We start from the raw sequence: 12,369 nt of genomic DNA on the forward strand, positions 1-12,369 counted from the left end.
GCAGATCACATTGCATTCACCAACACGGTTCCTCCCATGTGCACGATGTCAACTCGAATGACGTATAGTGACAACACTACGCTATTAGTCTGAAAATACTTCGACCTTTCTCAGAACTAAGCTACACGCTGACCGTTTTTTCAAATTACACACTCCCTTCTTAGGTAGGTTAAGATTTATCAAATATCCCTCGTCAAGGTATCACAAAAGTCAATTCGGGATCAATCAAAGCTCATGCTCTCTTTTCTCCCCTCTCTACATTAACAACTGATTTAACTTCATATACTTATCTTAATGAGAACAAATAAACATTTTTGAACCCGCTCTAAGTATATGAAGTAAACTGAAATAACTCACATGATTTTATGAAGAAGGGTCAGTTGAAGTAATGTACAACAGGATCACTTGCAGCAATTCCCAGGAGCTTTCTGTGTGCTTTCGGATTCTACTAGTCTTCTGCCTTGACCACTGCTTCCTGCTCCAGCTACCTGCTCGTTCTTTGGTAGTTTCTTAGCTGAAAAAATACAATTAAGATAAATACAAAATCGAAATACAATGAAAGTTATCCAATTTCATGATCTCACACCCATATGTACGAGATTTTAAAACTGGCTTCCAATAAAGATCTCGATTGGTCAACGAGGATTCATATATATACATTAGACCATTAATCATACGCCCTTGTAACTTTTAAACTAATGAACAAAAAACGCTAAACTTTGTACCATGCAAATATTGGCAGGGGGACACTGACATAATCTGTAATATCACATTATTAACCGTGTTGCTAAACCAAAATAAAGTTGTATTCTTTCAAATGGCACCACGTCAGATTATCACATGTTTCAAATTCACATGTAAAACAATCATAAAATACACTTTCCATGCAGTGTTGCAAACTATGGACGCTACAGCATAAAAAACATCGAAAAACAACATTCTAGAAGGTTCTACAATAGTAATAACGTAAGTTGAGACAAACAGGGTAATGCACATCCAAAGTACCTTAATATTGAATATTAGGGTCATCATATGACGTGTTTCGAACAAGTAGAAACAAATTTACAAGGAATTAAAGAAATTGACTTTCAAATTCTTATTTAAAAAAAAAAAAAAAAAGTTTAGTTACATGTTTTCCAATAGATTTAAAAGATCATAATGCCCCCCCCCCCCCAATCTGATATCTCAAGCCATTTGGGAGAGATGAAAAATGGTAAAATTTGATCTATGGTAAAATTTGATCTATGGTAAAATTTGATCTATGGTAAAATTTGATCTTAAAATGACGTATTTATGGGATTTTTTTCTTTCAATTTTTTTAATTAATTCGCTTCTAGAACATTACAACAATAGTTTTTAGTAGGCGCAATTATTGTACGCCTTCGGAATTACCAGGGTTGTTACATAAATTCTAAGCCTAACCATGAAATATTAGAACTAGACACGTAATACTTTTAGACAGTATTGATTAAACCTTCCTATGATGCCATACCAAATTTGGTATTAATATCGATTTTTATTCTACTGTTACAGATCTAGAAAGACAGACGAGTGAGCAAAGTGTAACCAAATGGAGAAAATGAAGGCAAGAGCTGTTACTGAATATCACAAGAAAGGTTTAAAGCCTCAGGAGATTCACGCCGAATGGTTGCTACTTTAGGTGATAATACTCCTTCGTATGCCACAGTGAAGAAATAGACAGCCGAATTTAGGGGGAGAACCTCCATTAAAGATGTCTCCAATGAAGCCGTGAAAGCAATAACTCAGGAGAACATTAACAAAGTGCACGAAATCATCATGAATGATCGGCGAATGACTATCAGGCAGATTGCTGAGACAGTGAACTCATCTACTGCAAGCGTTGACCCAATTATTATCCAGCATTTGGGAATGAACAAATCCGCGAGATTGATGCCAAAACTTTTGACACCTGATCAAAACCTCACTAAATGCAACAATTCACGGAACAATCATTTCTACCGGACAAATTCAGATGTTTTTCACATGCGATTCATAACAGTAGATCGGGGTCCACCATTACCAACCAGAGTTCAAAGTTCCAAGTAGTGAAAATATCTCTCGTTCCCCCTCCAAAAAGACCAAGTTAGTGCCCTCAGCTGGAAAGTAATGGGTACAGTTTTCTAGAATTCGGAAGGGATAGTGATGGTGGATTAGCTTCCAAAAGGGGTAAACAGTAACTGGAGAGTACTACGAAGGGCTTCTACAACAGCTGCGTGATAATAATCGGCAGAAGCATCGTAGGAAACTGACAGCAGGTGTGCTTCTCCATCAAGACATATGTCAGTCATCGCAATGGCTGCAATTCACGATTGCAGCTACGGATTGGTCCCACACCCACTTTATTCGCCTTGTTTGGCACCTTCGTTCATCTCTCCACAGCTTAAAGAGAGATTGGAAGGTACTCATTTTGACACTACTGATACGTCATGCATGCCATAGATGATTACACGCCCTCGGCAAATCATTTTTTACCAGGAGCATTAACGCACTTGAACATCGATGGGAAAAATGCGTTGACTTGTCAAGACTATGTTGAAAAATAACACCATCCATAAAATCTCTGCTGCTCCGTTCATATGTCGTAACAACCCTCGTGTATTTTAAGCAATGTTGCAAACTAACAACTTCTGCCATATCTCCCGAATAGTTTAAAGCATTGTAGAACGGCAATGAGGTATTGAGGATCACTGTCGAATTTGTATGTATGTTTGTTTATTTTATATTGTATGTTTGTGTTTTACATGTAAATTTGAAATATGAACTTATCAGACGTAATGCTATTTGAAAAATACAATTATGTTCAGTTGGCAACACCGTTAACCTTGTGGTATTCCCAAGTATGCAAAAATCAATGTCCTTTTGGCGATATTTGCATGGTGCAATATTTCAGCATTTTGTGGCCATTAGTAGTTACAAGGGTGTATTAAGATAAGTGGTCCCTCTATACATACATGCATTCAGTTTATTTTTGCAGCTAAGTTAATGGCTACTAACAGATTAATTTTTCCGTTGTAGAATTTGATGATCAATCGGTATATTGTTCAAATGCATACGTTACACCTTTCTTCAGGATGTGACAAGTAAGACTTTCATATTATAATGATATTGAATATAATTTTACCCCTTGTTAAATACCTAGTACAGAAATAAAGGAATTGTGGCAGTAAAGTCTAACACTAAAATATCAAAGAACTGCAAGACGGAAAAGTGGAGGTTTTTTTAAAATAATTAAATTTTTTTAAGTATTGCTTAAATATGTTACATATACTGTATATTTTAGTCGAGTTTCGAGTTTGTGTTCCTATACCAATTCAACACACTTCATTGGTTAAGTTTAATTTTCTTTTAATGCGTTCGTACTATTGCAGTTGCAACCACAGTAATATGCATATTCTACTGCTCTGCCATCTCTGGATATTTGCAACCGTTTACAATAATGTTAAACCAAGATATCCAAGAAAACACATTCACAGGCCATTCCCTGTGAGGATTCTTTTGCCGATATCTCCAAGAGAATTTTATAAGATCTGTTATTCAATTCTTACTGTTGTCTGGGTTCTCAAAGGCATCTTAAATATATACAAAAATAGCTATCGTGTATTCTATTGTTTCAGTATCTGTAATATCCAGTACCTTCTTTATCGCACTTTTTTTCCTTCCTTTGTAAAGCCATTAATAAGAAAAACAAAAGTTGAGAAGTGTCAAAAAAAAAAAAAAAAAGGAAAAGACAAAGAGAGAATGTAGCACATATATTATAGGGTTGGCAAATGATTGCTAGTTGTGTGGTGCCATGTAATTACTAACTATAGAAGAGGATGAAAACTAAACTGACTTAACGATGGATTCTGTTTTTATGAAGTAGGGTAAGTGGTGATGATACCTACTACATGACGTCACGATAAGAGTGAAGCAATTTGTTATAAAAGGGATATAATATGAAGCTACATTGAATTATTAATGATAAATGTTAATGATATACGATAATAAATATGATATAAGTGATAATAAAAATTAATCAAAAATAAAAAATGATAAGTCCATTTTATGACTTACCACTACTTAGAATACAACACATTGATAAAGGCAGCAATTAACTATCTACATGCTCTGTGAACCCGAAGGTTCAATGTCGCTCTCAAAAAAGCTCTCCACTGATTTTTGTTATTAGCCAACTTTATTATTATTATTGGGATTTTAGTTACTTTGAAAGCGTTCCTACTTTCTTCCATTCTGGCTAGATGATCTACCCACCTGAGCCTTCTGGACTGAATGATCCTAACTTATCTTACGTAAACAGTATAAATTATGCAGTTCTTCGCTACGCATTTTCCGCCATTTATCATGCCCTCCCCTCCTGGGTCCGAATATTCGCTTCTGAATTTTATTTTCAAATATTTTCAGTCTGCATTTTTCTCTAAAAGTAAGCGATCACATTCAGCAAATACAGAACATAGTAGGCATATTTTAGATTCCAAATTTTTCCGAGAGAATTCGCTAGTTAAGAGACTGGACTGAATAACTTCAATTCTCTGCTTTCAGTCGACATGTAATACCTTCGTGGATATGGTTTTGGTCTGTTAATGTTGATTCTAGATACCTGAATGTACCCACACATTGTCGATAAACAAACATTTTTGATTTAGTTGATTAAATGAAACATCCTTTTCAGTATCAAGAACACAAACACTGAGCCTACTTCTAAAAGTGAAATCTGAATCATTACTCGAGATTTTATTTCAAGCTCTGTAATATCCTTATCGAAGATTGAATCGGGAACCACACGAACAAAAAACGTGCGTCAGCCAATTCGTCACGTAGGGCACACTATTCTTTCAACTAAACCACCATTCCGCTCTACCGTCACACAACTAAATAAAATAACTACACACAAGTACTAAATCACACATGGCAATATGAACAGTATAACTTTTGTTTAACATGTAACCCACCTATTGCCAAAAATATATCATTTACATTCATAGCTGTTTTCGCTGAAGTTTCCATAAAGAGAAGGCCATTTTCTTCAGCATACGCTTGAGCCTCTTCATATTCTACCATTCGCTTATTTGCTAAGTCAGCCTTATTACCAGCTAATGCTATGACAATATTGGGAGAAGCCTGTCTCTGAAGTTCCTTTACCCACGTCTTGGCTCGTCCAAATGTGTCCTAAAATATTAAAATAGATTAATATTACTTTATTAACTTTGCTACTTTGTTTATTATATATACTATTAGCCACAGGAAATGAACTGAAGAAAGTATGTCTTATAGGTAGTTAAATCAATAGCACAGTATCGGTAACTTGAGTTGAACCAGACCGAGGCTATCTCGAATTACCCACAGAACACATTATATAATATAAATTACATGTAGTTTAAATCAACCTATCATTACGATGTACATAATGTAGGCTTACACTTGCTCTTTTAGTCTACCCCAATTTGGCACATAACATTGCACTACAATACCATACCGTCCAGAAAACTGATTGTGTCAATGAAATTCACTAGCTTGGTGTTTGACACACACACTGTTTTGGAGCAATGTTTTTTGCAGTTTCACGTCGCCCTGGCCTTCTATCTCTACGCACTAGTTTTCAAAATTCACAGTATTCAAGATTTGTTTGTTCGTTTATTGAAGTTTAAAGTCCATTTTTAGCACCGAGGCAATATGAGACGCAGAGCTACAGTTTAAAACTGGATTCCATTGTAATGCGTTAAACTTTTTCAAGGCTGTCCAACCGGGAATAGTGCTCGGAATCCCGTGCAGCAAAGATGTGTATGCTGGCCACTACACAGCGAGTAGTACAAACATCCAGAATTCGTCTGGAGAGATCAAGATGAAGGAAACATCCCTAAATTACTGGACTACATGCAAAACTGCTAATTGCTGTTTGTTCACGTCTGGCTCATCTGTCGGTAGCTCGGTTTATACCGAACACTGGATGAATTGCCGATACTCTATTGTAGTTGCAAATATCAGGTAGTCTAAAAACTATTGAGACTTTTTAGCATGAGATGCCATTACTGTTCCAAATCTCAGGGTATCAAGCCTAACGTCATTTGACACTTGACAGTTGAAGCTACTCGATGTGGAGAAAGTGTTGAATTGTTATCATATGTAATGTATTGGGCGTGAAGAACGAACTTTCGGCAAAATTGTGTTACATTTTACACATTATTTCAATAAAGGCACAAATGCTGCGCAGACCCGTTAAGAAATTTGTGCTGTTTATGAGCAAGATAATTATCAAGAACAACAGCCAAAGATCGCTCTCGTTTGGAATTTTCAATGTCCGAAACGCTCTTCATAGTGGGCGACCAATCACTGCGGCGACCAGTCAATACATCGACAATATATATAAAATTGATCATTTCCTCCAAAAATCTAGTCTTATCTAGTAGAAACAGTTCACATGAAGTCCACCTCATATCTTATTCTACCAACGCCAGTTAACTTACACATTTTATACCTAAAATCTTCGAACTCTGTAGATCAAGGCATTCGAAAACTTTCATTGCTATTAATCCTTGGAACTTCCTCATTCTATGTAACACTTTTTCTTGTTTGTTGGATATCAGAGCAATGAAAACGTTCTTTTATTTCACAACAAATGAAAAGTTCGAGAACAAATACTCTTTCCGAAAAATAATAAAACTTCACTTCGAAATTAAATGTTCTGTTCAAGTCCGTTCTACAAAAGATCAATTCACCGAAGGTGGTCAATTTTACAGAGCTGGTGACGAGCACAGCGTAAGAGAAGGAACCAGAAGTCGGTAGCCCGTGAATCCAGTAGTCAAGTCACGTACAACGCTGTGTGGAAGTTGCAGTGAACAGCTATTATGTCTGTTAAAGTGACACCTTATTGAGAAGGGTACATATGTGCACTTTCCGAAGCACAATTCAGTGCGTCAGTGATTGTGAAAATGTGTGCGGCAAGGGGCAACAATATCAGCAGGTATACAGTAGCAAGGCTAAGCCAGTGTTGTAAAAGTACCGGCCCTAAATATCAAGATCAAGTCGTGAGAGTGAAAAGGAAACGGGCATGTCCACCCAGGACACCACGCGTTGTGAGAAACATTAAGGCATCAGTGTAAAGGAGCACCCACCCACCCAAAGCACCCTTGCCACTTCATGCAAAATATTACAGAGCACATCAAAGGACTATTTGGGACTGTAAAAAATCATAAGGCCATGGGGCATAAGTTATCACCAAGGCACACTCAAGACAGATTTACGAACGCAAAAAAGTTGTAGGAACAGTACCTCTCAGGTGACAAATGGCAGTGGGTTGTCACTCTGGATGAAGCCTGGATCTACTTTCATGACACCAATAAGCCCAGGGCCATTTTTTATTCACCACATGATGCGAAGTGCCGGGACGAGTTCGCCGTGAATGTCGCGAGAAGTTTTCGAAAGGCTTCATGGTGGTGGCAGGTTTCTACGCCCGTGGGAAGTTGCCAATGCATCGTGTGGATTCGAAGGCCAAGGTGAATGCGGCCTACTTTCAAATGAACATCATGGAACCCTTATACACAACACACATCCCACTGTTGTACGGCAGGGACACCCGGAAGGTGTGGATTCATATGAACAAAGCATCAAGTCACACTGCTCGCAGTTCTGTGGCGTATTATTGGCGTATGGCTACAAAGACTGGTGTGTCTGTTATACCCTTCTTGTCCATATCTGTGAAGTCACAGATGCGTCGCCGATGGACTTCTGAAACAAGGCCTCGCGCGAAGGCGTCCCACCACCATAGCGGGGTTCTGGAAAGCTTGTTAAGCGATGTGGTCTACAATTCCTCTCACACACCTTCGACGCGCACTGCTTCAGTGAAAACTGCGTTGCAGGGCGATAGTCCAGGCTCGTGGCCACATCGAGCACAATAGTTGGTGGAGAAAGGGATTGCCGTGAGCAGGTAAGCGCACAAACTTTGGCCATTTTAGGTGAATTGACCAGTATTTATATATTTTTTACGCAAATATCTGCGGGATCTCAATGTTTCTGCGATCTCGACATGCCTAAACTAATTAAAAGTGTTGCTATTTCAGTTTTGGTCAAAGATTATCCTCACAACTTCTTCATTGGACTTTTCAAATATCAATAACATCTCTAAAAGTATACGAAATTTTAATTGTCTTATGAAGTTCAAATTAAGCACAACGGAAATTTACTGAAATCAGCAGCTACTTTACAGTTTTTTGATTAAACACTGAAAAAAGTACAAACTTAAGTGCTCCAATACTGGATACTTTGAAACTTCATTATCGCAACGGTGAGAAACTACTGATCATATATGCTACTGATACATATAAAGTTCACTGAGAAGTACCGTACCAAAATAAAACTAGAAACGAGTGTTTTCATTAATAATCTTGAGACTGGCTACTTAGAGTCAGATAAATAAGAGTAAGGAAATGTGGTGAGTGTTCCTTAAATCTGAACTAAGCCATTTACTTGAACACTACGCACTGGAGTGGTTGTACAGTAGACATCACATATATGAATGGATGTAGAGATTATGGTCAACTGCTAAACAAGGTGATCATTTTCGTCTGAATTTTTCACGAAAACAGGGTCACATGTTTTATAGTTAGAATTGCAGAGAAAGTCATTGATAAAACTGGTTTCGCAAACTCTGTTACAGACTTTCTCGCATAAATTTAATGAAATTTGCACGGACATCATTAGCGTTACAGTTACAAGCCTTATAATAAGCAGTTGTTCCATGAGGTTTACATAAGGAATTTTTGCAGAATGTACAACCGATTTCAGGTTACAAGCCCCCTGACAAGAAGCTCTGAAAACTTTATGCTGACGATTTAATCAGCACACCACAACACTCATCGCTAATTTAACTAGTTTTCTAGATCGAAACAACTGAAATGAACCACATAATCTTGTTTCCAGGTGTAAAATTCAAAGTGATTCCAAGACAGCTGAGTGTTGCATGTACACTTGTGTCATCTACCCTGCACCTATATTGATAAGTTATCCTACAACCACCCTCAGTGCTTGCTATTCACATTTGATTTGGTCAAAACTTTGCAAACATCATGTTCACCTCTCTGGATTCACAGAACCAGTTTTCCGTAAAGATCAACAACACGATACATCTATTTGCTGAAACTATATTTCTGAATTATTCTACATATTTTATGTTGGTTTGAATGACTGAATTTCCCGCACTATCGAATTAAATCATAGTCGGAAAAATATGGAAGTTGGCCTTTTCGCTTCCAAGTGCCCTTCATTCAAGCAGGTATTTATGAAGTTAGGGGATACGTGATATCGTATTCCAGAAAATATACCAATATTCCAAAACTTCATTATTTCACGGTAAGCACTATGTGAAATGTTGCTCTGCAAGTTCCAAATGAAATAGTGCTGAGGTGTAGCGACCCACTTCATTACTATAGATGTAACTATCATTTGCATATTTAATACAGAATTGATTTCCTCTAAAATTCAGTCGTATCTACCAGAACAATCCTCATGAAGATCTACCTCAAATCTTATTCTACGATCACCAGTTAGCTTCACATTTTATACCTAAAATCTTCGAACTTTGTAAATAAAAAATGTTCGTTGTCCAGTAGTCGTAGTCTCACCGAACCCACCTCAGCTCTCCTCAAATACCACAACTAAGCCCTCGTCCATACTTTTCCTCAATGTAATAAACAGTTTCTTATCCTTATTCGCTCCTTTGCTGAGTTCCTGGCGTCAAATGTCAATCAAGTCTGTAAGGTTACTTCATTATACACCAATATTTCATTTACAAATGCCCTACGTACCATTAAAGGATTCCTAAATATACCCCGAAGTCCAAAAAATGCACCAAGTTCCTAATCCGACCGCTCAATTCTCACTAACCCCGAAGAACTTAACTTTCGAAAATACATTAATTCAGAATACTTGAAGAGCCAGTCAAATGTCATCCTATTCAAAAGGCACCTGAATCTAAGGTTCTAGCACTACTGCGGTAGAGTGCAGGATCCGAAGAATTAGTTTTCATAACGAAAATGTGAAGTTTTGAGGTCTTCAGTACACGATTTAGAGACATTGGGAAAACGATGAAGTGTGGGATAAGCGATAAGCACGAATGAGGGTGGTAGCTTTGAATTAGAAAATTGCAAATAGAGGAATTTTATGGCATTGGGTTTACTGTTTTCGGAGATTTTTGCAAGATTGAATTGGTTTTAGATAATGCTGGCCGTTAGGGGAGAGTGCTGAGCGAGAGTTGGGAATAGTCGAGAGTCGCCATGGTGGAACACAAGTTCCTCGATATGTCAGGGGATACGATAACGTTTAATGAAATAGATGAAAATTCTTGAAGTTATTGCATATGATTGGTGAGTCCGATATGTACATAATTCCGAGACCTGTTCCGGTCACAAATGACATCCGTATCTTTATAAGTGTTGTTTGGATCTAGAAAGACAAAGTTAATTTGATGAGATTCTTCTTTACAAACTTTTATGTATGATGACTACGGTCAGTTTTCCGCTTACTCCACACTTACCACCTCATCCAAAACTGTGAAAAGTTTTCCCAATGTCCCTAAATCGTTTACTGAAGACCTCAAAACTTCACACCTTCGTTAAGAAAACTTGATTCTTTGAAATATCCTGCACTCTATTGTAGTAGTGCTAGAACCTTAAACTCGATTAAATCTGTCCAATATTCGGCAGGAAGAAGACTTTCCTACTGTAAAGATGAACACACCTTTTGCGATTCCCGACACTGCGATCTACGGTCGGAAGTTATTATAATGTACTATTTTTAGTGTTGTGTGAAAATATTCTCACTATTTTCTGGTAATACACGTGAATCATTCTATATAATTTCATACGCTTAAAGACAAATTATATGAGTTGTAAGGAAAAAAAAAAACTACTAAACCTGATTCGTGATGTCATAAACCACAATTGCAGCCTGGGCACCTCTATAATACATAGGAGCAAGGCTATGGTACCTTTCTTGTCCCGCAGTGTCCCAAATTTCAAATTTCACTGTAGTATCATCTAAACAGACAGTCTGTGTAAGAAACGCAGCTGGAAATAAAAAATTAATTAATTAATGTTAATGAAACTTTTATAATGCTTATCTTAATACTATTTACACTTTAAAGCTTATATCACTTAAGTGAACGAAATTTAAAGGAATATGCAACAGAACTACCAAATTCATGTTACCTGTGACTCCCATGGTCTGTTGGACATGTGCACTGATTGCTAAAAGAACAGTTTCATTTGATTTGTCAGACAATTTTGTTAAAATTAGTGAACGTGTAATGGGAGTTAGACGAGACTGGAAACACAATAATGTGCAATGTACATTCAACTGAAATACGAGGAATGATTGGAAAATAAGATCACAAACCATACAACTTCTGTGTTAATCATTGTAACTTAACGAAAATTTATTTGCAAATTAATACCATGTTTTTTTCATAGCACGTTTAAGGTCATCGGATTCTGACTATGTATACTCAAGGAGCAGGCATTTAGAACTGACTTCTTGGTCAAGAGCAAAAGCAAGGCCAGTAATGGGATTCCTGTCGGCCAGAACACTTCACCTGCTGACATTCATAGGCAGATTGTAGAAGTTTATGGCAAGGACTCAATTTCAAGGCAACACGTAGCGAAATGGTGTTGTGTCTTCAAAGGACGGATCAGTATTCTTAATGAAAACTCTGAACAGAGCAGCAGACCCAGTACCAACAACTGACGAACTGTGGATGAATGCAGTCATATGGACAGATCAACATTACGGTCAATATTAGTTGGGCTGAGACTACCGTATGGTGTTGTGCAGAACAATGTGGCTAATGTTCTTAAGGAAGTCTGCGAAATGGGTACCACGGCACTATCCAAGAATTAAAGATAACTAAATATCCTACAGCGTTACAGCGGGAGAACAATTTTCTTCACCGGGTAAAGAGGGGTGATAAAACAATATTGAATCTATTCACTCCATCAAGGAAGAACACATCTATGGAATGGAAGCACGGAAGAAGGAATTCAAAGTGGTTGTTTCAATCAGGAAAGTTTTATGCACTGTATTCTGGGACACATTCGGTATGCTATTAATCTATTATGTGGAACAGGGAAATGTAAACGTTGAAAAGTATTTCAGGACATTTCTGAAGTTGTGGGATGCCATCAGATGAAAACGTCCCGAGTCTATTTTTCAAAACTACAAGTCTTGTAAAGCTTTTCAAAATCAAATATATTCCACAAAATCATGGCAAATTAGAGGTATCGGCATTACTATTTAGAAATTGTTTCTACTATTATTGTAGTATTTCTACTTCAAGAAATTTTACGACTTGTAAAAAGCATA

The 12,369-nt window shown here is 37.3% G+C and overlaps 1 protein-coding gene across 3 annotated transcripts in view; it reads right to left on the reverse strand.

Moving 5' to 3' along the window:
- Nucleotides 1-12,369, reverse strand: part of Rab5 (RAS oncogene family member Rab5) — a 50,165-nt gene that overhangs the window by 13,141 nt on the left and 24,655 nt on the right. For all 3 annotated transcript variants that reach the window (XM_081760647.1, XM_081760649.1, XM_081760652.1), the window contains exons 3-5: nucleotides 10,927-11,078; nucleotides 4,971-5,187; nucleotides 358-514 (exon numbers count right to left, since the gene is read on the reverse strand). In XM_081760647.1, the coding sequence (XP_081616773.1) occupies nucleotides 402-514; nucleotides 4,971-5,187; nucleotides 10,927-11,078 (482 nt within the window). In that variant the 3' untranslated portion in view covers nucleotides 358-401. The remainder of the gene's footprint in view (nucleotides 1-357; nucleotides 515-4,970; nucleotides 5,188-10,926; nucleotides 11,079-12,369) is intronic.

The sequence above is a fragment of the Thermobia domestica genome, chromosome 1 (genome assembly GCF_964235325.1).
Source record: "Thermobia domestica chromosome 1, izTheDome1.hap1.1, whole genome shotgun sequence".
In the NCBI taxonomy this organism is placed as follows: domain Eukaryota; kingdom Metazoa; phylum Arthropoda; class Insecta; order Zygentoma; family Lepismatidae; genus Thermobia; species Thermobia domestica.